This window comes from Pan troglodytes, chromosome 16 (assembly GCF_028858775.2).
Source record: "Pan troglodytes isolate AG18354 chromosome 16, NHGRI_mPanTro3-v2.0_pri, whole genome shotgun sequence".
NCBI classification, from domain to species: domain Eukaryota; kingdom Metazoa; phylum Chordata; class Mammalia; order Primates; family Hominidae; genus Pan; species Pan troglodytes.
The window spans coordinates 42,632,321-42,659,609 of NC_072414.2; the positions used below are offsets into that span (position 1 = coordinate 42,632,321).

Consider the following 27,289-nt stretch of genomic DNA (forward strand, 5'->3'; position numbering starts at 1 on the left):
TGGATTAATATTACATACTTCACCTTGGGTGGGATTATTTCTTCCTACATGAGACTCCCAACACAAATGTTAGAAGGAAAATAAATGAAATGGAGTGATTTTTCTCTTTGAATTACTTTGTGAATTTTATCAAAAAGTATGTGTGTGGCAATATCAGTACTTACATAAGATATTGTATAAAAATAATTTGAAGATCCTATGATGTATAAACTAGTATTTCACCACGATGTTCTTAAACATAGGAACTCACATTTTTCTTTTTTGAATACTTAATACATTTTCATGGCTCAAAAATAGTAGAAAACATAAAATGTTAAAACATTAAAATTAATAGTGAAAGTCTCCTTCCCACTCTCTTTCATCTGCCCAGTTCTATCACAACTATTTTTAGGAATCATTTACCTATATATAACTTTCCAAGATGTCTTTCTGCATATACAAATAATTATCCCCTCTCCTTTTATTCTATATAAAAAGTGGCACAATATATATGCTTCTCTACACCTTCCTTTTTGCATGTACATATTTTGGTAATCTTCTCAAAACCATTCTTACTCAGCTATAAACCATTTCTTTGTATAAATACACCATAACTTATCTAGTCTTCTCATGTTCTACTTTGTTCCAATCTTTTATAAAGAACCCCGTAATGAGTAGCTTTAAACATATATTATTTCACAGATATACATCTGTAGGAACAATTCCCAGAAATGAAACTACCACGTTAAAAGATAAGTGCCTCTACGTTTGACACATCTTACAAAACTGTGTTCCATGAAGATGGTTTTATTTTAATTTGTTCCAATAACATATGAGTCAGGCTATTTCCTCAACCCTTAACAAAGTATTGTATTAAACTTAAAATTTTCATGTTCATAAAACACAGAGAGGAATCCAACACTGTATTCTAAAAACCACAAGCCACTTTAATAAATTCATTAAAATGGGCCAGGCACGGTGGCTCATGCCTGTAATCCCAGCACTTTGGGAGGCTGAGGCAGGTGGATCACTTGAGGTCAGGAGTTCAAGACTAGCCTGGCCAACACAGTGAAACCCCATCTCTACTAAAAAGATACAAAAATTAGCCAGACCTGGTGGCTCATGCATGTAATCCCAGCTAATTGGGAGGCTGAGGCAGGAAAATCGCTTGAACCTGGGAGGTGGAGGTTGTAGTAAGCCAAGATTGCACCACTGCACGCTATCCAGGCTGGGAGACACAGCAAGACTCCGTATCAAAAATAAATAAATAAATAAATAAATAAAATTAATTAAAATGTTGTCATACACTTACCCTCCTTCTTCTGTTTGTTTATGAATATACGCTAGCAGATCTGCAGCTCTGCCTGTTCCTTCACACACAACTACTGGAACAGGGGGGCTTTCCTGAAGGTATTCAAGAACTGTGAGGATAACATTTGGCCCACCCTCAAATATAAGTGCCACCACAGGGACACCCTGGCCAATCCCTAAAAAGAGCAAAGTTAAATTAAAAAATTATTTCATCCCAAGCAAGTTTCTCTCCAAGAAAAAAACATTAGGCAAAATTCAGTACTCTAATTTTAGATTTTACTGAAAAAAAAATTAAAAAGTAAAAACATAATTTCTAAGACTATGTTGACTTGACTTTAAGCACTCCACCTGATATCAGTTCACGTAAGTAAATTAAATAATGAATACTTTGTCATTATCTTAAAAGCTGTTCTCTAAATGACAAAATTAGAAAATCCAATATATAATAGACAGCAAATAATTTATATATTCACTACTTAAAAGTAAAAATTTGTTTTCCATATTTTACTGAGCTCTTGACGTGAAATGTAAGCAGTAATTTTTTAGTTTGCTTTATAATACATTAGTTGAACTTCTAACATTGATTTTTATTCATTTTTAAAATATATATTTCTGATTCCAAATGAGACATTAAAATAGAAATTAATGACAGTCTTGGCCGGGCGCGGTGGCTCATGCCTGTAATCCCAGCACTTTCGGAGACCAAGATGGACGGATCACAAGATCAGGAGATCAAGACCATCCTGGCTAACACAGTGAAACCCTGTCTCTACTGAAAATACAAAAAATTAACCAGGTGTGGTGGCAAGCACCTGTAGTCCCAGCTACTCAGGAGGGCTGAGGCAGGAGAATCACCTGAACCCAGGAGGCAGAGGTTGCAGTGAGCCAAGATCATGCCACTGCACTCCAGCCTGGTGACAGAGCGAGACTCCCTCACTTAAAAAAAAAAAAAAAAAAGTGACTGTCTCAAATGCCACTTGAAAGGTTTGTAAAAAAGAAAAAAGAAATGGCTCACGCCTGTAATCCCAGCACTTTGGGAGGCCAAGTCGGGCAGATCACGAGGTCAGGAGATCGAGACCTTCCTGGCTAACACGGTGAAACCCCGTCTCTACTAAAAATACAAAAAAGTAGCCGGGCATGGTGGCATGCGCCTGCAGTCCCAGCTACTCGGGAGGCTGAGGCAGGAGAATTACTTGAATCCGGGAGGCGAAAGTTGCAGTGAGCTGAGATCGTGCCACTGCACTCCAGCCTGAGCAACAGAGCAAGACTCCATCTCCAAAAAAAAAGAGGACGGCTGGGTATGGTGGCTCATGCCTGTAACTGCAGTACTTCAGGAGGCTGAGGCCGGCGATCACAAGGTCAGGAGATCAAAAGCAGCCTGGCCAACATAGTGAAACCTCCTCTCTACCAAAAATACAAAAAATTAGCTGGGGTGTGGTGGTGAGTGCCTGTAATCCTAGCTACTCGGGAGGCTGAGGGATGAGAATCGCTTGAACCCAGGAGGCGGAGGTTGCAGCGAGGTGAGATCGGGCCACTGCACAACAGCCAGGGCGACAGTGCGAGACTCCATCTCAAAAAAAGAAAAAAAAAATTAAAAATTAAAGAAGAAATTGATGACAGAATTACATAACTGGAACTGATCAATAAAATTCCAAGACCTCTAGAAGAGCAACAACAGATAAAATTAGTGAAGAATATGAATTTTTGCTTTTACAATAACTTGCGGTGCACAGAGAAAATGGAAAAAAAAAAAGGTATCTGTAGGACTATAAACAATTCTTAACTTTTTTTTTTTTTTTTGCGATGGAGTCTTGCTCTGTCAACCAGGCTGAAATGCAGTGACGCGATCTTGGCTCACCTCACTGCAGCCTCCGCCTCCTGGGCTCAAACAATTCTCCTGTCTCAGCCTCCCAAGAAGCTGGGACTACAAGCACACGCCACCATGCTCGGCTAATTTTTGTATTTTTAGGAGAGACAGGGTTTCACCATACTGGTCAGTCTGGTCTAGAATTCCTGACCTCAGGTGATCCACCCACCTCGGCCTCCCAAAGTGCTGCGATTATAGGCGTGAGCCAGCACGCCCAGCCCATTCTTAACTTTTAGCAAAAGTTCTGACTCCACCATAATCTGTAAACACTGTTCTGTAGTTTTTTTATTTCTATTTCACTTTATCACAGAGCTCAACTTCTTGGGGTCCTTAGGTTACAAATTTTCCTTTATTTGAAATAAAAATTTAGATGTTGAACCAGAAAATTCAGACATGGTTGGAAAGAAAAATCAGTCCCAGGAATACAATTTTTAAGACACATTTAGCCAAACAGTAATACTCATTTCATAAATTTTAAGCTGATTTATTTCTTTCAGTGATTTTTTTCCCTTTTAGTTTTCAATCTTGAATTTCACAGCCATGTATTAGAATAAATCACACATTAAGAATATTTATGGGTCAGGCGCAGTGGCTCACGCCTGTAATCCCAGCTCTTTGGGAGGCCGAGACGGGCAGATCATGAAGTCAGGAAATTGAGATCATCCTGGCTAACATGGTGAAACCCTGTCTCTACTAAAAATACAAATTAGCTGGGCATGGTAGCGGGCACCTGTAGTCCTGGCTACTCAGGAGGCTGAGGCAGAAGAATGGCGTGAACCCAGGAGGCAGAGCTTGCAGTGAGCCGAGATCATGCCACTGCACTCCAGCCTGGGTGACAGAGCGAGACTCCGCCTCAAAGAAGAAAAAAAAAAAAAAGAATATTTATGAATTCCTTGGGCTGAAATGGAATTGCAATAACAACAGAGCTTCCAATGAACCTTTTTTGGTTTTAGCCTTGATAACTGAGTACCCAATTTTCACTTCTTTTCCTTGGTCTTATCATTTTGTCTAAGATCAACCACTGTTGGTTGTTTCATATGTTATCTTGCTATGTAAGAAAGAGCACTTCAAAGAACATTCTACCTTCTTTGAATTTGGCTATTAGTACAGCCCAGGACAATTTCAACAATAACAAATTTGTGAATTCACTTACTAGCATGAATTCTTTGCTGATTAATAGTTTTTTCAAGTTCTCTTCTCAGTCTGACTTCCGCCCCATACTTTCCAACAGTGCCATCATCCACCAATATGAAATGGGAATGCAGATTATTCAAAACATTCAATTTGCTCAGGGGGTTCAATAAGGTTTGATAAGGAGCAACCACCTAAACAATAGCAAACAAAAGAGTTAGTGAGCAGGATTAAATACAGTATGATGTAAAATAAATTTTGAAATAATCCGTAAAGACAAGTAAGAAGTAAAATTCTATTTTACATACAGAAATAAATACCAAATGACAAAGAATGTTTCAAAAAGCATAAGCTTTTAAGCAGCTGAGGATTAATCATTAATGGGTTGAAACACATGATTATATCTTGACCCATACTGCAGAATTATATATTTCATCATCACATGCAAAGAGAGAAGCAATAAATAACTAAATAGTGCAAATAAACTATTATCAGATTATTAAGTGACTAAACTACAATATATAAAAGATATTGTGGCCAGGCACAGTGGCTCATGCATGTGATCCCGTCACTTTGGGAGGCCGAGGCGGGTGGATTACCTGAGGTCAGGAGTTCAAGACCAGCCTGGCCAACATGGTGAAACCCCATCTCTACTAAAACTACAAAAATTAGATGGGTGTAGTGGTGGGTGCCTGTAATCCTAGCTATTCAGGAGGCTGAGGCAGGAGAATCACTTGAACCTGGGAGGAGGAGGTTGCAGTGAGCCCAGATCGTGCTACTGCACTCCAGCCTTGGGCGACAAGAGTGAAACTCCATCTCAAAAAAAAAAAAGACACTGTAAAAAACAATAAAATGTAATATTGCTATTTTTCCAGCCATGAGTAGACTCAAAAACTGACATTAGAAATTTAATAACACTTGAAAGTGATCATTATAATTCAGTAATTGTATGTATGTATGTATGTATGTATGTATGTATGAGATGGAGTTTTGCTTTGTCACCTAGGCTGGAATGCAGTGGCTCAATTTCAGCTCACTGCAACCTCTGCCTTCCAGTTTCAAGCAATTCTCCCGCCTCAGCCTCCCAAGTAGCTAGGTGGCACAGGCCACTACACCCAGTTAATTTTTGTATTTTTAGTAGAGACGGGGTTTCACCATGTTGGCCAGGCTGGTCGTGAACTCCTGATCTCCAGTGATCAGCCCGCCTCAGCCTCCAAAGTGCTGGGATTACAGGTGTGAGCCACTGCGCCCAGCCAGTAATTCTTTTTAACAGTGTTGATAAATATCTATAACCAATTCACATGTCTTTAACCTATTCAAACAAAACACTAGCATTTAACTCCTATTCCCTAGTCTTAGTGAGAATAAAATTAATTCTCATGTCATGTAGTCATTAAAAATTTAATTACAAAGACTAGCTTATATGGAAAATGTGAAATAATTTTACACATAAAAGACTGAAAGCAAAATGTGCCAACGCTGTAACAGCATTTATATTTATGAACTTAATTATTTATAGTTATGAATTATTTATATTTATGCATTTCCAAAAATTCAGAAGTAAACCTCAGGAAAATACCTTTTAAACTTAATTCGAAAAGTATAATATAATCATAAATATTTTAAACTGGCACTATTCTTACTATAATTTTGTTTACATATAATTTCCAACATAAGAAATTTTAAAAATAATTCTTACATCTCTCCCAACAAGATCATTTCTGTTTTCAATCACTCCCCATGGAGCTATTCCGATAGTGCAAATCTTTCGAGATGATCTGGAAGCATGTTCTTTGAGGGCATCTCCAACATGTTTTGCCACACCTGTTCATAAAAAAAGTTTATTCATTTTGTTTTTTTTATTTTCTTAAAGACAGGGTCACCCAGGAAAGAGAGCAGTGGCACAATGACAGCTCACTGCAGCCTCAAACTCCTGGACTCAAGCGATCCTCCCTTGTGAGCCTCCCCAGTAGGTGGGACTACAGGTGCGTGCTAAGACAGCCGGCTAATTTTTTTTTTTTTTTTTTTTTTTTTTTTTTCAGTAGAGACAGGTGGGTCTTGAACTCTTGGGCTCATGCCTCAGCCTCCCAAAGTTCTGGGATTACAGTCATTATTGTGTTCAGAACAATCCTGTGCTAAATCTGTAACACTATAATATGTAAAATATTTCTCCACACCTTCAAGATGTAAGGCAACAAGGTCATAACAAACTTAAAACAAGGTCATAGCCAAACCTACAGAAGAATACACAAGGACCAAAAAGGAACAAAAACCACTAAACCCCACAATATCAAATCACTACAAATGCCAGAAAACACATATAACACTAAATTTTACCATGTTATTTGGTCTAGTCCGTTTTTGCATTTCTCCTCTAAGTAACTGTAGATTTTTATTATTGCTCTACACATCATTTAGAAAAAATTAATCGGTGGCACAGGACCATATGCAAAACAAACACACACACAATAAACAATGACAAAGGTCTATTTCAGTCAAAAATGAGAGAGAAAAGTATAAAAGGCAGTTCCAAAGAGCATATAACTCCTTATTATCACTTCTTTTTTTTGAGGGAGGGAGTCAGGGTCTCACTCTATTGCCCAGGCTGGAGTGCAGTGGTGTGATCATGGCTTAGCTCACTGCAGCCTTGACCTCCTGGGCTCAAGTGATCCTCCCACCTCAGCCTCCCAAGTAGCTAGGACGGTAGGCACATACCACCATGCCGGGGTAATTTTTTTTTCTTTTTTTAGAAAGTGTCTTACCATGTTGCCCAGGCTAGTTTTGAACTCCTGGGCTCAAGTGATCCTCCCACCTCAGCCTCCCAAAGTGCTGGGATTATAGGCATGAACCACCATGCCTGGCCCATTATTACTTCTTATGGGCTGAATTGTGTCCCCTAACTCCCAATACCACAAAATATGACTGTAGTTGGAGACAGGGCCTTTATATATGTGATAATACCTTAAAACATTACTGTACTTGGAGGCAGGGCCTTTAAATATGTGACGATTAATTTAAAATAAGGCCTCTGGAGTGGCCCCGAATCTAACTGGTGCTCTTATAAAGAAATTTGAATACAAAAGGAAACACCAGGGATACCTATACACAGGAGGCCATGAGAGGGAGGACACAGCATGAAGATGACCATGTGCAAGCCAAAGAGAGAGGCCCCAAGATAAACCAAATCTGCTGACACTTACTCTTAGACTTTTAATCTCGGAAACCATGAGAAAATAAATTTCTGTTTTTAAGCTACCCAGTCTGTGATATTTAGTTACAGCAGCCCTGGCAAACTAATGCATCACTCAGTTTGATCTCCATAATGCATCACATCTCATCCCTCACCCAAATTATGAAAATAGCATCTTCGTAGGTCTTTCAACTGCTGCCTTGCCATTATACTCCATTTTGAAAACATCATCCGAGTGATCTTTGCAGCTGTTGACTCTCTACTTAAAACCTCCTCTTCTCATTCAGAGCAGAAGCCAAAATGCTTATAATGGTCCACAAGGCCTCATGTGATGAACTGCCTACTGCCTCTACTAGTCACCATGCTTCTCTACCACCATACACCAGAACTTCTGACTTCATCACCTAGCACTCTCTGCTTATTCCACTCAAGCTATATTAGACTGTTCTTACTATTCTTCCAACACACGAGCCATCTCTTCCCCTTTACATGCTTTGCCTTATGTTTTTCTTGTACCTTGCTTCCTCATTTCCCTTTCTCCTCAACTGTCACCTTATCAGCTCTCCTTGACCATGTAACAAAATAGCAGCCCTTCCATCATCCCTCACTATCCCTCTTCTTGACTTCATGTGTCTGCATAACACTTATCAGCATCTAACACGTTATACATTACTGAGTTATCTGTTTCTTATCTTTATCTCCCCCACTAGAAGTTCCATGAAGGTAGATATTTTTACTGTTTATGGAATAAATTCTTAGCAGCCTCAAAAACTTCTGACACAATGAGGTTCAAAAAATCGCTGCTGGCCAGGTACAGTGGCTCACACCTGTAACCCCAGTACTTTGGGAGGCCTAGGCGGGTGGATCACCTGAGGTCAGACGTTCAAGACCAGCTTGACCAACATAGTGAAACCCCATCTCTAGTAAAAATACAAAACTTAGCCACATGTGGTGACGGGCACCTGTAATCCCAGCTACTTGGGAGGCTGACACATGAGAATCACTTGAACCCGGGAGGTGGAGGTTGCAGTGAGCTGAGATGGCACCACTGCACTCCAGCCTGGGTGACAGCAAGACTCTGTCTCAAAAAAAAAAAAAAAAAGTTGCTGATAATGAATTAGATGTTTGCAAGCTGACTTAAATGTTTTATTTTAGACACTGAAAGTAATCTGCCCTCTTTATATTCAACCTGTATATGTGATACGGAAGATATAGAATAAAAGACAGTAGTATGTTACAAATTAATTTTTGAAAGCTACTTCTTACTGCTGCTGAGGCAATGGATTGCCATTCTTATATCAATTTACCACTAGAAGGAAAGTGATGGAAATAATGCTTTGCTCTACAGTAGGGTCAAAAACCTTTTTCTAAAAGGCTAAACAGTATAAGCTTTATAGGGTATACCATCTCTGTCACAACTATTCACCTCTGCTGTTACAGCACAAAAATAGCCATAGACAATATATAAACTGATATGGTTAAGCTTTGCATCCCCACTCAAATCTGATCTTGAATTGTAATCCTTATAATCCCCAGCTTTTACGGGAGAGACCAGGTGGAAGTAACTGAATCATGGGGGCGGTTTCCCCAATGCTGTTCTGGTGATAGTGACTGAGTTCTCCCAAGATCTGATGGCTTTATAAGGGGCTCTTCCCTCTTCGGGTGGCACTTCTCCTTCCTGCCACTTTGTGTAAGAAGGTGCCTTGCTTCCCCTTCACCTTCCACCATGATTATAAATTTCCTGAGGCTCCCTAGTCATGCTGAACTGTGGGTCAATTAAACCTCTTTCCTTCATAAATTACCAAGTCTCAGGCAGTTCTTTATAGCAGTATGAAAACAGACTAATACAGTAAATAAGTGAATGTTCCAGTAAATCTTTATTCAAGGTTTGGGCTGGATTTGGCACACAGGCTATAGTTTGCCAAATCCTGCTCTAAAGTGTTGCATTTTTTTTTAAAGACAAAATAATAACCAAACAGGTTCGATTATCATTTTTACCTACAAACTGTAGATTATTTATCAAGAGTTAAGTATATCTATATTCAGTGTTGATCTGTATTTCAAATATCTAATTGCTATTATAAAAAAATTTAAGGGCCGGGCGTGGTGGCTACTGCCTGTAATCCCAGCATTTTGGGAGGATAATTTTGCGGATCACGAGGTCAGCAGTTCGAGACCAGCCTGACCAATATGGTGAAACCTCGTCTCTACTAAAAATACAAAAATTAACCGGGCATGGTGGCGTAGGCCTGTAATCCCAGCTACTCTGGAGGCTGAGGCAGGAGAATTGCTTGAGCCCGGGAGGCAGAGGTTGCAGTGAGCCGAGATTGTGCCATTGCACTACAGCCTGGCAACAGAGTAAGAGTCCGTCTCAAAAAAAAAAACTAAAACACACTAAATAAAATTGGTATAATCATCACATTACCTGTGTTTACTCCTCCAGTTAAAATCCAGGCTCCGGTTGTAACTGCAGCTTTAATAAGACCTTTTCCAAGCAACTGCTTGATTCGTGGGTGAAGCTCAAATTTCTGCATGCCCCCATGTACAGAGATAACAAGTTTGGGTAATTCCATTTGCCATTCTTTAAGCAGAAGTTGCAGAATGACTTCAGGTTTGGTGTCATATGATAGCCTCACATACTAGAAAAAGATTTTAAAAGGAGAAAATAATTGAACATGTTCACAGGTTTCATAACGCGACATTATATGACTTTGGAAAATTTTATATGAATCAGATTATGTAAAAAGAGATTTCATAGGCTATTTTCAATATATTTATACTCCAAGGAATAAGCAATAGTAAATGATTTTAAAGTTGAAAAAATCATTCTGTGAGATCTACAGAAATAGCGAAACTAACTTTTAAACATTTAGACACAAATGTTACTCTTTCTGTTTAAACTCAATTACCATTGACCCAATTTACCAAAGTACCTGCAGTATATTTATTGCCTTCTTTAACTATGACTACACAGTGAGTTAGAAACATTAAGACTGGCTGAAGAGGATCGGAAAAGGAAAAAAAAGGAATTAGGGGGGAAAAATATGGAGGCTTCTAAGGCTCTTGCTATGAAGAGAGGCAAATACTGAATTATTTGTATGAAAGTTTGGCAATGATCTAGTCCATTTATAAATGAATTGTGACTATGGAGTAAAATTTAAAAAGATATATTTAATATAGATGATTATTTTCTTCACTGTAAATAACTGGATTTGATCAGACTGAGAAATAATCAGAAAATCGTAATCAACATTTCATGGTGTTCGGATGGATTCTCCAGTTTAATTTTTGAAAATATCGTTCTATAGAAAAATAGAAAAAAAAAGCTATCGTGTGTGAAATAACTTCTTCTGGTTTGAAAGATTTTAAAAATTAACTTCCTGTTTAAGTGATATCATAAGACTTACTTGCTATACTCACATTAATTCATTCTCTTGGCCTAAAGCACATATATGAAGTAGCTCATAAGAAACTTCAAGTATTCAGACATTGAGACATTTAAAAATCATCTCTAAGAAACCTTATTTGCAAAATGATGTATTTCCCATTCCTTTACAAAGATCAAACACTACTGAAAATCTCAGTACTGACAAACAAATGAAGCCAAAAGGCCAGGCACAGTGGCTCACACCTGTAATCCCAGCATTGTGGGAGGCCAAGGCAAGTGGATCACCTGAGGTCAAGCGTTCGAGGCCAGCCTGACCAACACGGTGAAACCCCGTCTCTACTAAATACAAAAAAATTAGCTAGGCGTGAGTGCTTGTAATCCCAGCTACTTGGGAGGCTGAGGCAAGAGAATCGCTTGAACCCAGGAGGCAGAGGTTCCAGGGAGCTGAGACTGCGCCATTGCACTCCAGCCTGGGCAACAAGAGCGAAACTGCGTCTCAAAAAAAAGAAATGAAGCCCAAAAAACCCCAGAATTCCATAAAACTGAGTAGAAGACTGGAGTCCCTTAAGAATACTTTGGTTTTTGGTTTTGTTTTGTTTTGTTTTTTTTAGACACGGTCAGGCTCTGTTGCCCAGGCTGGAGCACAGTGGCGCCACCACGGCTCACTGCAGCCTCTGCCTCCCAGGCTCACGCCATCCCCCAACCTCAGCCTCCCAAGCAGCTGGGACTACAGACACAGGGCACCCTGCATAGCTAATTTTTTAAATATTTTTTGTAGACACAAGGTTTCACCATGTTGCCCAGGCTGGTCTTGAACTCTTGGGCTCAAGTGATCTGCCCACCTCAGCCTCCCAAAGTGCTGCGATTGCAGACACATGGCACCCAGCATGGTTAATTTTTTTTGTATTTTTTGTAGACACAAGGTTTCACCATGTTGCCCAGGCTGGTCTTGAACTCCCGGGCTCAAGTGATCTGCCTGCCTTGGCCTCCCAAAGTGCTGGGATTATAGGCATGAGCTACCACACCAGACCAAGAATGCTTTGTAAATAGGATTTGTTCTTTTTTTTTTTGACAGTCCCGCTCTGTCGCCCAGGCTGGAATGCCTCCCGGGTTCAAGAGATTCTCCTGCCTCAACCTCCTAAGCAGAGTAGCTGGGATTATAGGTGCGCACCACCAGGCCCAGCTACTTTTTGTATTTTTAGTAGAGACAGGGTTTTGCCATGTTGTTCAGGCTGGTCTTGAACTCCTGACCTCAGGTGATCCATCTGCCTTGGCTTCCCAAAGTTCTGGGATTACAGGCATGAGCCACCGTGCCCAGCCGGATTTGTTCTATAATAAGTCTTTCTGTATCAGTTTTGTTTAACTCATTATTATATTTGGGCACATAAAGTAGTATTACAGAAGCAGTCTAAAGTTAATGTTTTTAATACTATATTAGAGATAAATGAGAAATTCCACTTCCTACAATGATGGGCTAGGTTGATTTGGACATACTCTGCCCCTGGGAACTAGAAAAAAGAACAATAACACCTGCTTGAATACATTAGCAGGTGGCCGGGCATGGTGGCTCACACCTGTAATCCCAGCACTTTGGGAGGCGGAGGCGGAGGCAGGTGGATCACTTGAGGTCAAGAGTTCCAGACCAGCCTGGCCAACATGGTGAAACCCTGTCTGTAATCCCAGCTACTCGGGAGGCTGAAGCAGGAGAATCGCTTGAACCCAGGAGGCAGAGGTTGCAGTGAGCTGAGATCGCGCCACTGCACTCCAGCCTGGGCAACAGAGCGAGTCTCAAAAAAAAAAAAAAGACATTAGCAGGGTACAAAGGCAGTGAGAATTTCTAGGATCGGGATCCAGGAGAAAAGAAAAGCCTGGAGAGATGATGAGCTCACTGTTTGGCAAGGTTTTCCTCATCAGAACACGGAGGCAGGCAGAACAATGTAGAGGTTAAAATGGTTTTTGCTGTTGTTATTTGTTTTTCAGGCAAGGTCTGGCTCTGCTGCCCAGGCTAGACTTTGGTGACATGGTCCAAGGCTCACTGCAGCCTCGACTTCTCAGGCTCAACTGATCCTCCTGCTTCAGGCTCCCAAGTAGCTGGGACTACAGGCGTGTATCAGCATGCCCAGCTAATATTTTTGAATTTTAGTACAGACAAGGTCTCACTATGTTGCCCAGGCTGGTCTCAAACTCCTGAACTCAAGTGATCCTCCTGCCTAGGCCTCCAAAAGTGCTGAGATTACAGGCATGAGCTACCATGCCAAGGTTAAAATGTTCAAATCTAAATAAATAATAACTGTTTTAGGGGTTTAAAACAGAAAATTAAAATTCATGCTGACAAGAGCACATAAGTCTTAAGAGAAATAAGTGCAGTTTCAAATATTCCAAAGGTTCCTGCATTGTTGAAAAAGTGGTAAAGGATTAATTTACAGTACAGTTATGTGCCACACATTTTGATTAATGACGAACTGCATACATAAGGTGGTTCCCTAATATTATAATACCATACTTCTGTACCTTTTTCTTGTTTATATATATTTAGACACATATTTCCCATTGTGTTACACTGTTACACCTGCCTACCATATTTAGTACAATAACATGCCATAGAGGTTTACAGCTTAAAAGCAATAGGCTATACCATATAGCCTAGGCATATAGTAGGCTATACCATCTAGGTCTGAATACACTCTATGGTGTTAGCATGATGAAATTGCCTAACACATCTCTGAGAACATATCCCCATTCTTAAGTGATGCATGACTGCATATAACAAGTTAAAAATGCATTTTATCACATTATCACATCTATTATAGTATTCTTTTTCTTTTTTTGAGACAGTCTTGCTCTGTCACCCAGGCTGGAGTGCAGTGGCGCGATCTCGGCTCACTGCAACCTTCACCTCCCAAGTTTAGGTGATTATCCTGCTTCAGCCTCCCAAGTAGCTGGGACTACAGGCTCGTGCCACCACGCCCGACTAATTTTTGTATTTTTAGTAGAGACAGGGTTTCACTATGTTGGCCAGGCTGATCTCGAACTCCTGATCTCAGGTGATCCACCCACCTTGGATTCCCAAAGTGCTGGGATTACAGGCGTGAGCCACCGTGCCTGACCTATAATATTCTTTTTCTAAAGAACAGAGAAACAGGCCGGGCACAGTGGCTCAGGCCTGTAATCCCAGCACTTTAGGAGGCCGAGGCGGGCAGATCATGAGGTCAGGAGATGGAGACCATCCTGGCTAACACAATGAAACCCCGTCTCTACTAAAAATACAAAAAATTAGCTGGGCATGGTGGCACACACTTGTAGTCCCAGCTACTCTGGAGGCTGAGGCAGGAGAATTGCTTGAACCCAGGAGGCCGGAGGTTGCAGTGAGCCGAGATTGCGCCACCGCACTCCAGCCTGGGCAACAGAGACACCATCTCAAAAAAAAAAAAAAAAAAAGAATAGAAAAAGAACATACAGTAGGCCTTCTGTATCTGTGGGATCCACGTTTATGGTTTCAACCAACGGTGAATCAAATATATTCAAGAAAAAAAATTGAGCCTATACTAAACATGTGTAGACTTTATTTACCTGTCATTATTCCTTAACAATGCAATTTAACAACTATTTACATTGTATCGGGCATTTTATTAATATTTTTATTTTAAGTAGAGACAGAGTCTCACTATTTTGCCCAGGCTGGTCTCCAACTCCTAGCCTCAAGCCATCCTTCCACCCTCTCAAAGGTGTTGGGATTATAGGCGTGAGCCACTGTGCCTGGCCTATATTAGATATTATAAGGAATCTAGAGATGATTTAAACTATACAAGAGGGTGTGCATAGATTACATCCAAATACTATGATAATCTGTAGACTTTGGTATCTGAGGGAAGTCCTGAAACCAAGCCCCCTGAAGGATGACTGTATAAATAATATGCCAATAAAGGAGTAAGAAAATAATAAAAAATATTTAATCCAAAATAATACAAGAAAAAAAACAGAACAAAGAAAAAAGTGAGACAAATAGATAACTAATAACATAATGGTAAATTTAAACTTAAATACACAGCAGACAACATTTTTAAAAACAATTAAAAGACATCTCTTAAACATAAAAGGTTAAAACCGAAAAGGAAGAAAGATGGCTTAACTACACTGATTGCAGAAAAAGCAAACCATGTCAAGAAAAATGACAAGAAACAAAACACATTTTATAATGATGAAAGGTTCAATCCACCAGAAAGATACAATTCTATATTTGTATGCACCTTTGTACTTTAAAATATACAAATAAATTACTGAGACCAACTTTTTGTCAATATTGCTACACAAATTGTGATGTTTATTATTTAAATAACAACATAAATGAAGAAAAATCCAATATGTGACATACCTTAGCTCTGTAGGAATGAGAACCCCCTTGAAAATTTATGACTCCATAAGCATCCGTTGGGCTCTGTTCTGTATGCTTTTCCACAGACCATTCTTCTATTGCCTGATTAAAATGGTCACCCAATTTCACATCTGAGTATTTCATGGCAAGACTTGCAGTAAAACAAGCATGTTGCTTGACCAAGCGACCACAAAAACACCTAAAAGAAAAAGGTGAGATTAAAAGACCCTTCAAAAAATTAGAGTTAATGAAAAAATGGAATTAAAAGTGAATGAACCGACAAATATAAGCTTTAAAATTTTTATATTTTATATAAGTATAAAAATAAGTTTTTTGATTTTAGGATATCTATATATTAATACCTTCATCACAGCACTGAAATAGTATAATTAGTCTAAGATGAATTCATCATCTAAATTTAACATGAGGCATCTACAAAACATGGCATAGGCATATAACAGAAATAGTATTTACACCGGGTGTGGCTCACGCGGGTAATCCCAACACTGTGGGAGGCCACGGCTGGAGGACCTTGAGGTCAAAAGTCCAAGACCATCCTAAGAAACACAGCAAGACCCTGACTTGACAAAAAATTTTAAAAAATTAGGCAAGTGTGGTAGCATACACCTGTAGTCCCAGCTACACAGGAGACTAAGGTGGGAGGCTTGGTTGAGCCCGTCAGGGCTGCAGTTAGCCTTGGTCACACCACTGTGCTCCATCCTGGACGACAGAACAAGCAAGACCCCAACTCAAAAAAAAAAAAAAAAAAAAAAAAAAGAAAGAAAAAGAAATACTATCCAATAATAAAGAGAAGTGAATGAACCACTAATAATACTACAGAATGGATAAATCTCAAAATCATCATACTGAGTGAAAGAACCTAGACACCAATGATTATATATTTGTATGATTCCACGTATACAAAATTCAAGAAACCGTGAACTAATCTATATAGTGACAAAAGGGTGATCAATGGTGTCTGAGGCTGGGGTACAAAGACAGATGGCTTTCTACCCAGAAGCACATACTGGACTATAACACCATAAGTAGGAACCTAATGGAGCTGGGCAGTCTCATTGATTTGATATAATCTTAAAAATCAGATGAGAGTTTGAGGAAGCCAAGGCAGCTAGATTTTGTGAGGTAGAAAACAAAAAGAGGAGGGAGCTACAACGAGAAAGTTCCAAGTATCTGCAGAAGGGTCTCCTTAAGCATGTGGAAGAATAACTACTTGGCCAGGCGCAGTGGCTCACACCTGTAATCCCAGCACTTTGGGAGGCCGAGACGGGCAGATTACCTGAGGTCAGGAGTTCGATACCATCCTGGCCAACATGGTGAACCGTCTCTACTAAAAATACAAAAAATTAGGTGGGCATGGTGGCGCGTGCCTGTAATCCCAGCTACTCAGGAGGCTGAGGCAGGAGAATCACTTGAACCTGGGAGGCGCAGACCACAGTGAGCAGAGATTGGGCCACTGCACTCCAGCCTGGGCGAAAGAGTGAGACTTTGTCTCAAAAAAAAAAAAAAAAAAAGAATAACTACTTAAGGCAAAGTTAAGAGCTACTAGACAGCAATAGCCGAAACAATTTCTGAAGCTCATAAAGGGCGGGGAACAGTTTATGTTCCCACCAGCCAGAGTAGAGATCTCATAACACACAAGGCTTATGATAGGGTCCTCAAAAAAAGTATCATTAAATTAGAAGGACTAAATTAGACCCAGACAGACCAGGCACAGTGGCTTATGCCTATAATCCCAGCACCTTGGGAAGCCAAGGTGGATGGATCACCTGAGGTCAGGAGCTCTAGACCAGCCTGACCAATATGGTGAAACTCTGTCTCTCCTAAAAATATAAAAATTAACTAGGCATGGTGGCGTACGCTTGTAGTCCCAGCTTCTCAGGAGGCTGAGGCAGGAGAATCGCTTGAACCTGGGAGGCAGAGGTTGTGGTGAGCCGAGATCGTGCCACTGCACTCCAGGATGGGCAACACAGCGAGACTGGGTCTCAAAAAAAACAAAAAAAACCAAAAAAATCAGACCTAGACAGCCCATGCCCTGACAAAGTTTAAGAGCAAGACCTGAAAGGATCAAACTGATCCAAAGTAATCTAATTGCATGCTATAGCAAGTCTAAAACTCGCTAGTGGAACACAACAAATGCCAGTAACCAAAAACATAAAATTCACTACTGTCAGCATGCATGAAAAATTCCCAGACATTGGCCGGACGTGGTAGCTCACACATGTAATCCTAGTATTTTTGAAAATGGAGACCGGCAGTTTGCTTGAGCCCAGGAGTTTAGACCAGCCCGGGCAACATGGTGAACCCCATCTCTACAAAACATACAAACATTAGTCAGGCGTGGTGATGCACGCCTGTAGTCCAAGCTACTTGGGAAGCTGAGATGGGAGGACTGCTTGAGCCCAGGAGGCAGAGGTTGCAGTCAACTGATATGGTGCCACTGCACTCCAGCCTGGGTGACACAGAGAGACCCTGTCTCAAAAAAGTAAATAAATAAAAATTTCAAAGAATACTGAGGCATGCAAAGAAGCAGAAAACTATCAATAAAATAAAATCACTAAATGAAGACCAGAAAAGAATGAGATGATGGAATTATCAGAAAATGACACAAAAACAAGTATTATAAATGAGCTCCAACTATTAAGACCATGCTTGACACCGGGTGTGGTGGCTCACGCCTGTAATCCCAGCACTTTGGGAAGCCGAGGCGGATGGATCACGAGGTCAGGAGATCGAGACCATCCTGGCTAACACAGTGAAACCCCGTCTGTAATAAAAATTAAAAAAATTTAAAGAAAGACCATGCTTGTTGGGCACGGTGGCTCATGCCTATAATCCCAGCACTTTGGGAGGCCGAGGCAGGTGGATTGCTTAAGCCCAGGAATTCAATATTAGCCTGGCAACATAGTAAGACTCTGTCTCTAAATGAAAAAATTAAAGAAAAAATTAAAGAAAGAATTAAAGAAAAAAAGACTGTGGGAAAAGAATATGAGCATGATGAAGACCAACATGGTGAAACCCCATCTCTACTAAAAATATAAAAAATAAGCCGGGCGTCGTGGCAGGTGCCTGTAATCCCAGCTACTCGGGAGGCTGAGGCAGAATTACTTGAACCCGGGAGGTGGAGGTTGCAGTGAGCTGAGATCGCGCCACTGCACATCCAGCCTGGCGACGGAGCAAGATTCCTTCTCAAAATAAATAAATACAATAAATAAATAAAATAATAATTTTCTAAATAAAGGTTTTAAAAATTTCATTTAAAAAATAACCTAAACTTCTACCTTAAAAACTAAAAATAACAGCAAATTAAACTCAAAGTAAGCAGAAGAAAAGATATGATAAAGAAAACAGAATGGGCCGGGTGCAGTGGCTCATGCCTGTAATCCCAGCACTTCAGGGGGCCGAGGCGGGTGGACCACTTGAGGTCAGGAGTTCGAGACCAGCCTGGCCAACATGGTGAAATCCTGTCTCTACTAAAAATACAAAACTTCACTGGGTGTGGTGGTGGGCGCCTGTAATGCCAGCTTCTGAGGAGGCTGAGGCATGAAAATTGCTTGAACCCGGGAGACGGAGGTTGCAGTGAGCCAAGATCATGCCACTGCACTGCAGCCTGGCTGAGTGAGACTCCATCTCAAAAAAAAAAAAAAAAAAAAAAGAACACAATGAAACAGAAAAGAGAAAAACCGTGGGGGAAAGCAAGAAAACAAAAAGCTTGTCATTGAAAAGATAAATAAAATTGATAAACTGAAGTCAGAATAATGAGAAAAACTGAACAGGAAAATAAATCAACACTCCAGCCTGGACAATACAGCAAGACTCTGTCTCAAAAAAAAAAAAAAAATCATTAATACACCTTCCCACAAAGAAAATTCGAGGCCAGATGCCTTCACTGGTGAATTTCATCAAACATTTAGGAGGAAATATCAATTCTACATACGTTCTTCCAAAAAAATCATAAGTGGGTACATTTCCCAATTCATTTCATGAGGTGAGACTCATTCTGCTTTGGAAAAAAACAAAAACAAAATAAAACCAGCCCGTAATTCCAGCTACTTAGGAGGCTGAGGTGGGAAGACTGCTTGAGGACAGGAGTTCTAGATCAGCTTGGGTAACAAAAGGAACTCCATCTCAAAAAAAGAAAAAAAGGCAAAGCATTAGCACTACAAGAAAAGACTAGGCCGGGCACACTGGCTCGTGCCTGTAATCCCAGCACTTTGAGAGGCCAACGTGGAAGGATCACTTGAGCTCAGGAGTCAAGACCAGCCTGACAACATGGCAAAACTCCTTCTCTACAAAAATTAGCCAGGCATGGTGGCATGCACCTGTGGTCACAGTTACTTGGGAAGCTAAAGGGAAAAGATCACCTGAGCCCGGGAGGTCAAGTCTGCAGTGACTGTGACACTGCACTCCAGTCTGGGCCACAGAGTGAGACCCTGTTTCCCCACTCCCCCCAAAAAGAAAAAAGAAACGGACGTGGTGGCTCACACCTGCAATCCCAGCTCTTAAGGAGGCATAAGTGGGAGCATAGCTTGAGCCGAGGAGTTCAAAACTTGCCTTGGCAATATAGTGAGACCCTGTTCTCCACAAAAAGGAAAACAAGCATTGGACAAAACTGAATGTCTATTCATTATAAGCATTGTCAGCAAACTAGGAAAGGAGGAAACTTCCTCAACAGATAACATAATACTTATTAAATCTTATCAAGAGTACCACTACATGCTAAGTCTTGTGATTCATTCTAGCTAATCATGGAATCTAGGTGTGGTCTCGGAGATTCCTGACATAAATGTGAACAAAATATATGAGATAACTGTTTCAGGCATTAAACAAGAAGAAACACGAAGCTGTGATCCTTGAAATGAGGGAAACACATGAGGTAAACCCCCATGACTGCACCAGCTTGGGGGCAATTTCTCAATCATAGAGATGACACCTAGGCAGAAAACAGTAGACACTGGGCCAAGCAAGGAAGTAGAGAACAGAATTCTAGGCTGTTGAAACAGTTGGAATTTGTAGCAGAGTTACCAGAGAAAAAGGAGCTATAAAGACAAGAAGGAAAAAAATCTCACATGGGGATTCACCATGGGTCTTTGGCCATGGTCTAAGGTGTATCTGTGAGAGATTCTGTGATGCCTAGCAGTAATCACTTGCTGTGTGTGGGTCTGTGAACGGGGTCCTAAAGGTCTGGAAGACATAGCAGTTTTAGTTCAGCGTGAAAAGACATCACTGAACCCCCTGAACACTCAATTGAGAACACAAAAAAGCTATACCTTAAGAGGAAGGTCCACATCCTAGGACTAAGTTCAAAATAGAAGTAGAACTGCCCTAACAAAGAAGAAAATCAAACCTGAATGGACAAAAGAATCTACCAATAATTAATTTAATCACCTGTCAGAAAGAAACTGAACACTCCTTACAGGAAAATTATTTACTCCAGAACAACAATATATGATAAAAAATTATTGGCCGGGTGCAGTGACTCACACCATCCCAGCACTTTGGGAGGCCAAGACGGGCGGATCACCTGAGGTCAGGAGTCCCAGACCAGTCTGGCCAACATAGTGAAACCCCATCTCTACTAAAAATATAAAAAATTAGCCGGGCGTGGTGGTGCGCGCCTGTAATCCCAGCTACTCGGGAGGCTAAGGCAGGAGAATTGCTTGAACCCGGGAGGCAGAGGGTGCAGTGAGCTGAGATTGCAGCACTGCACTCCAGCCTGGGCAACAGAACAAGACACCATCTCAAAAAAAAAAAAAAAAATACCAGACATATAAAAAAGATGAAGGAAAAAAAGCAGTCACCAGAAACAGACCCTAAATGATGCAAATGTTGGAATCAGTAGACAAAGACTCTAATGCAGGTGTTATAAATATGCTGAAGGACATACAGGAATAGACAGTCATAATGAGAGTGCACATGGTGCATCTCAGCAGTAAAATGGAAACTATAACAAAGAATCAAATAGCAATCCTAGCACTGAAAAATGTAATGTGTGAAATGAAAATTCACTGGATGGGCTGGGCGTGGTGGCTCACGCCTGTAATCCCAGCACTTTGGGATTACAGGCGGGCAGATCACGAGGTCAGGAGATCAAGACCATCCTGGCTAATAAGGTGAAACCCCATCTCTACTAAAAAAAAACACAAAAAATTACCCGGGTGTGGCAGCAGGCACCTGTAGTCCCAGCTACTCGGGAGGCTGAGGCAGGAGAATGGCATGAACCCAGGATGCAGAGCTTGCAGTGAGCTGAGACTGTGCCACTGCACTCCAGCGTGGGCGACAGAGTGACACTCCGTCTCAAAAAAAAAAAAAAAAAAAGAAAAGAAAATTCACTGGATGGACAAAACAGCAAAATGGAGAATGTAGAAATAAGAGTGAGTGAACCTGAAGACATCAATAGAAATTATTCAATACATCAGATAAAGAAAAAAAGTTAATTAAAAAAAAAACTTCCTGGCCAAATGCAGTGGCTCACGCCTGTAATCCCAGCACTTTGGGTGGCCAAGGCGGGCGAATCACGAGGTCAGGAGTTCAAGACCACCCTGACCATCAAGGTAAAATCCCATCTCTACTAATAATACAAAATAAGCCGGGCATGGTGGCATGCGTCTGTAATCCCAGCTACTCAGATGGCTGAGGCAGGAGAATTGTTTGAACCTGGGAGGCAGAGGTTGCAGTAAGCCAAGATCGCACCACTGCACTCCAGCCTGGACAACAGAGCAAGACTCCATCTCAAAGGAAAAAAAAAAAAACAAAAAACCTTCTCAATCAGGTAAAAAATTTGAATGGGCAAATATTTACGCAAGCAGAATAAGTACAAAGAGAATCACTCTCAGGCATATTATAGACATGCTGCTGAAAACCAAAGGAATAGAAAAAAATATATTTAAAGTAGCTAGAGAAGAAAAAGACCCATTCCACACAGGAAGACAACTACTGTATTACAGCTGCCTTCTCATTAGAAACAAAAGCTACAAGATAAAATAATGACACCTTTAAAGTGCTGCAATGGGCTGGGCGCAACAGCTCACGCCTGGAATTCCAGCACTTTGGGAGGCCAAGGCAGGCAGATCACAAGGTCAGGAGACCAGCCCAGCCACCATGGTGAAACCCCATCTATACTAAAAGTACGAAAATTAGCCAGGCATGGTGGTGTGTGCCTGTAATCCCAGCTTCTGGGGAGGCTGAGGCAGGAGAATCACTTGAACCTGGGAGGCAAAGGTTGCTGGGAGCTGAGATCGCGCCACTGTATGCCATCTAGCCTGGGCAACAGGGCAAGACTCCATCTCAAAAAAGAAAAAAACAACAAAAAAAAAACCCTGCTGCAATAAAATAACACAACCCAGAATTCTATATCCAGTGAAAATATTCTTCAAATATGAAAATAAAAGCAATATATTTTCAGATAGACCAAACTGAGAAAATTCATGTTCAGTTCAGTGTAGCTGCACTATATGAAATGCTAAATAAAAGAAACTCTTTGGCATCGTCAAACAAGAGACACCAGATGGAACCTCACCATCTATAAGAAGAAATGAATAGGACTGGAGATGGTTAAGTACAGGGGCAAATATGAAAGACTGTCAGGTCTTTTTGTTTGTTTTTTTTTCTGGAGACAGGGTCTTGCTCTGTTGCCCAGGCAGGAGTGCAGTGGTGTGATCAGGGCTTATTGCAGCCTCAACTTCCCAGGCCCAAACAATCCTCCAGGCTCCAATGATGTTCCTGCTTCAGCCTCTTAAGTAGCTGGGACTACAGGTACATGATACCATGCCAAGATTTTTGTGTGTGGTTTTCTTTCTTTTTTTTTTTTTTTTGGTAGACACAGGGTCTCACTATGCTACCCGGGCTGGTCTCAAACTCCTAGGCTCAAACCATCCTCCTGCCTCAACCTCCCCAAGTGCTGGGATTACAGGCATGAACCATCACATCCAGCCTGTCAGGTTTTTTGTTTTTGTTTTTACAGACTTCCTTGAAAAACTCTTCAATATATCTAAAATAAACCCATTCTATGTACTTTTATTCCTAGCCTACCACCCAGAAACCTTCTCTTCTTCCTCTTATACTTCCTCATCAGACCCTAAAGCATATTACAATTTACTCAGTTGCCTAAGAAGGAAATGTAGTTACCATGCTCAAATCTTCCCTTTTCTTCACATTCACCAAATCCTACTGCATTTATCTCATTAAGCCCTTCAAATATGCCTACTTCTCTTCATTGTCAAAAACATCTTACTTCAGGTTCTCATCTTTTTGCCAGAGTCACTCTAAAACTTTAGCAACTGGTCTATTTTCTTCCAATCCAATCTAAAAATGCAAACTGCTCTTACAAAAAATAAAATCAGCCGGGCCTGGTGGCTCACACCTGTAATCCTAGCACTTTGGGAGGCCGAGGCGGGTGGATCACCTGAGGTCAGGAATTCAAGACCAGCCTGGCCAACATGGTGAAACCCCATTTCTACTACGAATACAAAAATTAGCCAGGCATGGTGGTGCATGCCTGTAATCCCAGCTACTCGGGAGGCTGAGGCAGGAGAATTGCTTGAACCCGTGAGACAGAGGTTGCAGTGAGCCGAGATTGTGCCACTGCACTCCAGCCTGGGTAACAGAGCAAGACTCCGTCTCAAAATAATAATAATACTAATATAGCATGTTATCAATTGCCTGTACAATATCCTTTTAACATGAAATCAAAAGCATGTGCAACAAAAAGCCTTGTAGAGTAACTGAAACTCTCATTTTTCCAGGCCCAAATCTCTCAAATCTCCATCTTACATTCCGCAGTTTCCCGACAGAACCATGATGTCTTTCGCTATCAGGCCTTCCCATACACTGCTCTCGCTGCCTAAAATTCCTGTCCTTCAACTTCTGCTCAACAGACACAACTTTACAACTCTTCTTAGGTAGCTTCACCTGAGTTTCAAACAGCCTTGACTGACCCTTCACCTTCCAAGTCTAGGTAAAGTACCCATCAAATATAATAGCATGTGAGTTTCATGCCACTGTGTTCTAACTCATATTTCTAATAGATTAGTTTTATTTATTTTCCGAAATTTGTGTGGTATAGTTATGTTAAACTTACCTGACGAGTTGCTGACAAATTTGACATCCTGGAAGGCATCTATTGAACACAAAAAGGTAAATAAATTATTTCAGGTGAAAAACTTTCTGATTTTAAAGTATATAAAATACATAAAATACAAAACAAAAAAAATTATATACCTAGTTTAATTTTTCAGTAGATATCATAGTTCACGTATACCTTGATTTATAATTCAAATAACTATTTTTTAACTGACAGTTTCAATTTTTTTTTTTTTTTTTTTTTTTTGAGACAGAGTCTCACTCTGTTGCCCAGGCTGGAGTCCAATGGCGCAATCTCAGCTCACTGCAAGCTCTGCCTCCCGGGTTCACACCACTCTCCTGCCTCAGCCTCCCAAGTAGCTGGGACTACAGGCTCCTGCCACCATGCCTGGCTAATTTTTTTGCATTTTTACTAGAGATGGGATTTCACTGTGTTAGCCAGGATGGTCTCGATCTCTTGACCTTGTGATCTACCTGCCTCGGCCTCCCAAAGTGCTAGGATTACAGGTGTGAGCCACCGCACCTGGCAGACAGTCCACACCTATAATTGCAACACTCTGGGAGGCACAGGTGAATTGCTTGAGTCCAGGAGTTTAAGATCAGCCTGGGCAACAAGGCGAAACTCCGTCTCTACAAAAAAAAAAAAATTAGCTAGGGGTAGTGGTGCAGGCCTATAGTCCTAGCTACTAGGGAGGCTGAGGTGGGAGGATTCCTTGAGCATGGGAGGTTGAGGCTAAAGTGAGCCATGATCATGCCCCACTGCACTCCAGCCTGGGCGAAAGAGCGAGAAACTGTCTCAAAAAAAAAAAAAAAAAAAAAAGACATTATCTTGGCGAGAATAGAGAGAGAGTCTGGTATCTGTGGGTGAGAGTATATATTTATATAATCCCTATGGAAGGCCACTTGGCAATACCCATCAAAATAAAAAACGTTGACTCTCACACACTAATTCCAGTTCTAAAAGCATAGGCTAAAACACATCTGTAGTATACGTATAAAATGAAAATTGTACAAGGTCGTTGACTGCAGAATTTTTTTCCTAACAGCCAAAAGAAAAAGTGAAAATAGCTAAAATGTTCAATAAGAGATTACTAAAACAAATTACAATTCAGACATAATTAAATAGGCTGCAACAATTAAGAACAAACTAGTGGCCAGGCGCGGTGGCTCACGCCTGTAATCCCAGCACTTTGGGAGGCTGAGGTGGGAGGATCACGAGGTCAGGAGATCAAGACCATCCTGGCTAACGCAGTGAAACCCTGTCTCTACTAAAAATACAAAAAATTAGCCAGATGTGGTGGCACACGCCTGTAATCCCAGCTACTCGGGAGGCTGAGGCAAGAGAATGGCCTGAACCCAGGAGGCAGAGCTTGCAGTGAGACTACGCCACTGCACACCAGCCTGGATGACAGAGCGAGACTCCGTCTCAAAAAAAAAAAAAAAGAAGGAACAAACTAGTGATCGCCAAGATAAGTTACAGTCACAGTGGGCTGCACTATATATTTTAAAGGGGGAAGGGGGATAATCATCTGCTTGGACATGCAAAGACTATATCTAACTTTCTGGAAGACATTCCAAGGAATGGATAACATCACATTTTTTATTAGCAAGGTTAACTTATAGCTAAAGCACAGTACTGGAAAGGAGACTTTCACTTACAGCATTTGGTACCTTTTAAGTTATGAACCAAGTGTGAATTACCTATTCATATAAAATTAAGTGTTCAACTACTGTAGAAAGAAGTGACGAGCTAACTGTAAATTATGTCTCTCATGAATGGTTAAAGGTGGGGATACTTAGTAACAGCTTTGGATTTCTTTAATACCTTGAGTGCTTTTATTATTTCTATTGCAAAGTGGAATTAATAAAACTATAGAAAATAAACTCCTTAATGATAAAATCTATTTTTTCTTTTTTTTTGAGATGGAGTCTCACTCTGTCACTGAGGCTGGAGTGCAGTGGCACCTTGTCAGCTCACTGCAACTTCCGTCTCCTGGATTCAAGCAACTCTCCTGCCTCAGCCTCCCAAGTAGCTGGGATTACAAGTGCCCACCACCACGCCCAGCTAGTTTTTATATTTTTAGTAGAGACACGGTTTCACCATGTTGGCCAGGCTGGTCTCGAACTCCTGACCTCAGGTGATCCACCTACAGCCTCCCAAAGTGCTGGGATTACAGGCGTGAGCCACCACACCCGACCAACAAAATCTATTTTTTTAATAAAGCAAAACAACAATTTCTCCGGAAGAAAAATGGTATTTTATTTTAGAACTGGCACACTGAACTAAGGAGGCTTAAATACTGATCCCATCTTTATGAACAGCCATGTGACTTGGGAAATGTCATTTATCCTCTTGTTGAGAAATGTGATATGATGTTGTAATAAAACATTATCTTTAACAAGTAGTAAGAAATCAGAATAAATCATAGACTCTAATGATTGGAAGAGATGTTAAGGTTATCTATTTTAATGATCCAAAAAGAACTAATCAAAAACATTTACAGAATGTATTAAAAAATTGAGGGATATTTAAAAAACATAAAATATTTTCTCAATAATAAATAAATGCAAATTTAAAATATATACTATTATAATTACTGTCAACTAAAAATAAATAAATGTATACCAGGCACGGTGACTCACTTTGGGAGGCTGAGGCGGGCAGATTATCTGAGGTCAGGAGTTCGAGACCAGCCTGACCAACATGGTGAAACCCCCGTCTCTACTAATAATAAAAAAAATTAAGTGGGCGTGGTAGCGCATGCCTATAGTCCCAGCTACTCAGGTAGCTGAGGCATGAGAATCGCTTGAACCTGGAAGGCAGACTTTGCTCACCTCAGTCTCCCAAAGTGCTGGAATTACAGGCATGAGCCACCATGCCCAGCCTAAAAATATATACATACTATTTTCTACTTATCACGTTTTCTTGATGGTGATGGAAAATGTTACTCT

At 40.7% G+C, this 27,289-nt stretch overlaps 1 protein-coding gene across 25 annotated transcripts in view; it reads right to left on the minus strand.

Moving 5' to 3' along the window:
- The window catches only part of TRPM7 (transient receptor potential cation channel subfamily M member 7), a 126,012-nt gene that overhangs the window by 72,646 nt on the left and 26,077 nt on the right, over positions 1-27,289 (minus strand). For 24 of the 25 annotated variants that reach the window (XR_010151684.1, XR_010151681.1, XR_010151685.1 and 21 more), the window contains exons 3-8: positions 24,336-24,374; positions 15,239-15,437; positions 9,904-10,117; positions 5,988-6,112; positions 4,311-4,482; positions 1,292-1,466 (exon numbers count right to left, since the gene is read on the minus strand). Coding sequence is in view for 17 of the 25 variants with exons in the window: in XM_063794943.1 (XP_063651013.1) it covers positions 1,292-1,466; positions 4,311-4,482; positions 5,988-6,112; positions 9,904-10,117; positions 15,239-15,437; positions 24,336-24,374 (924 nt within the window). In the remaining 8 variants the exon portion in view is untranslated. Of the gene's footprint in view, positions 1-1,291; positions 1,467-4,310; positions 4,483-5,987; positions 6,113-9,903; positions 10,118-15,238; positions 15,438-17,116; positions 17,189-24,335; positions 24,375-27,289 lie in introns of those variants that run through there. The other variant, XM_054666952.2, reaches the window with a different exon arrangement.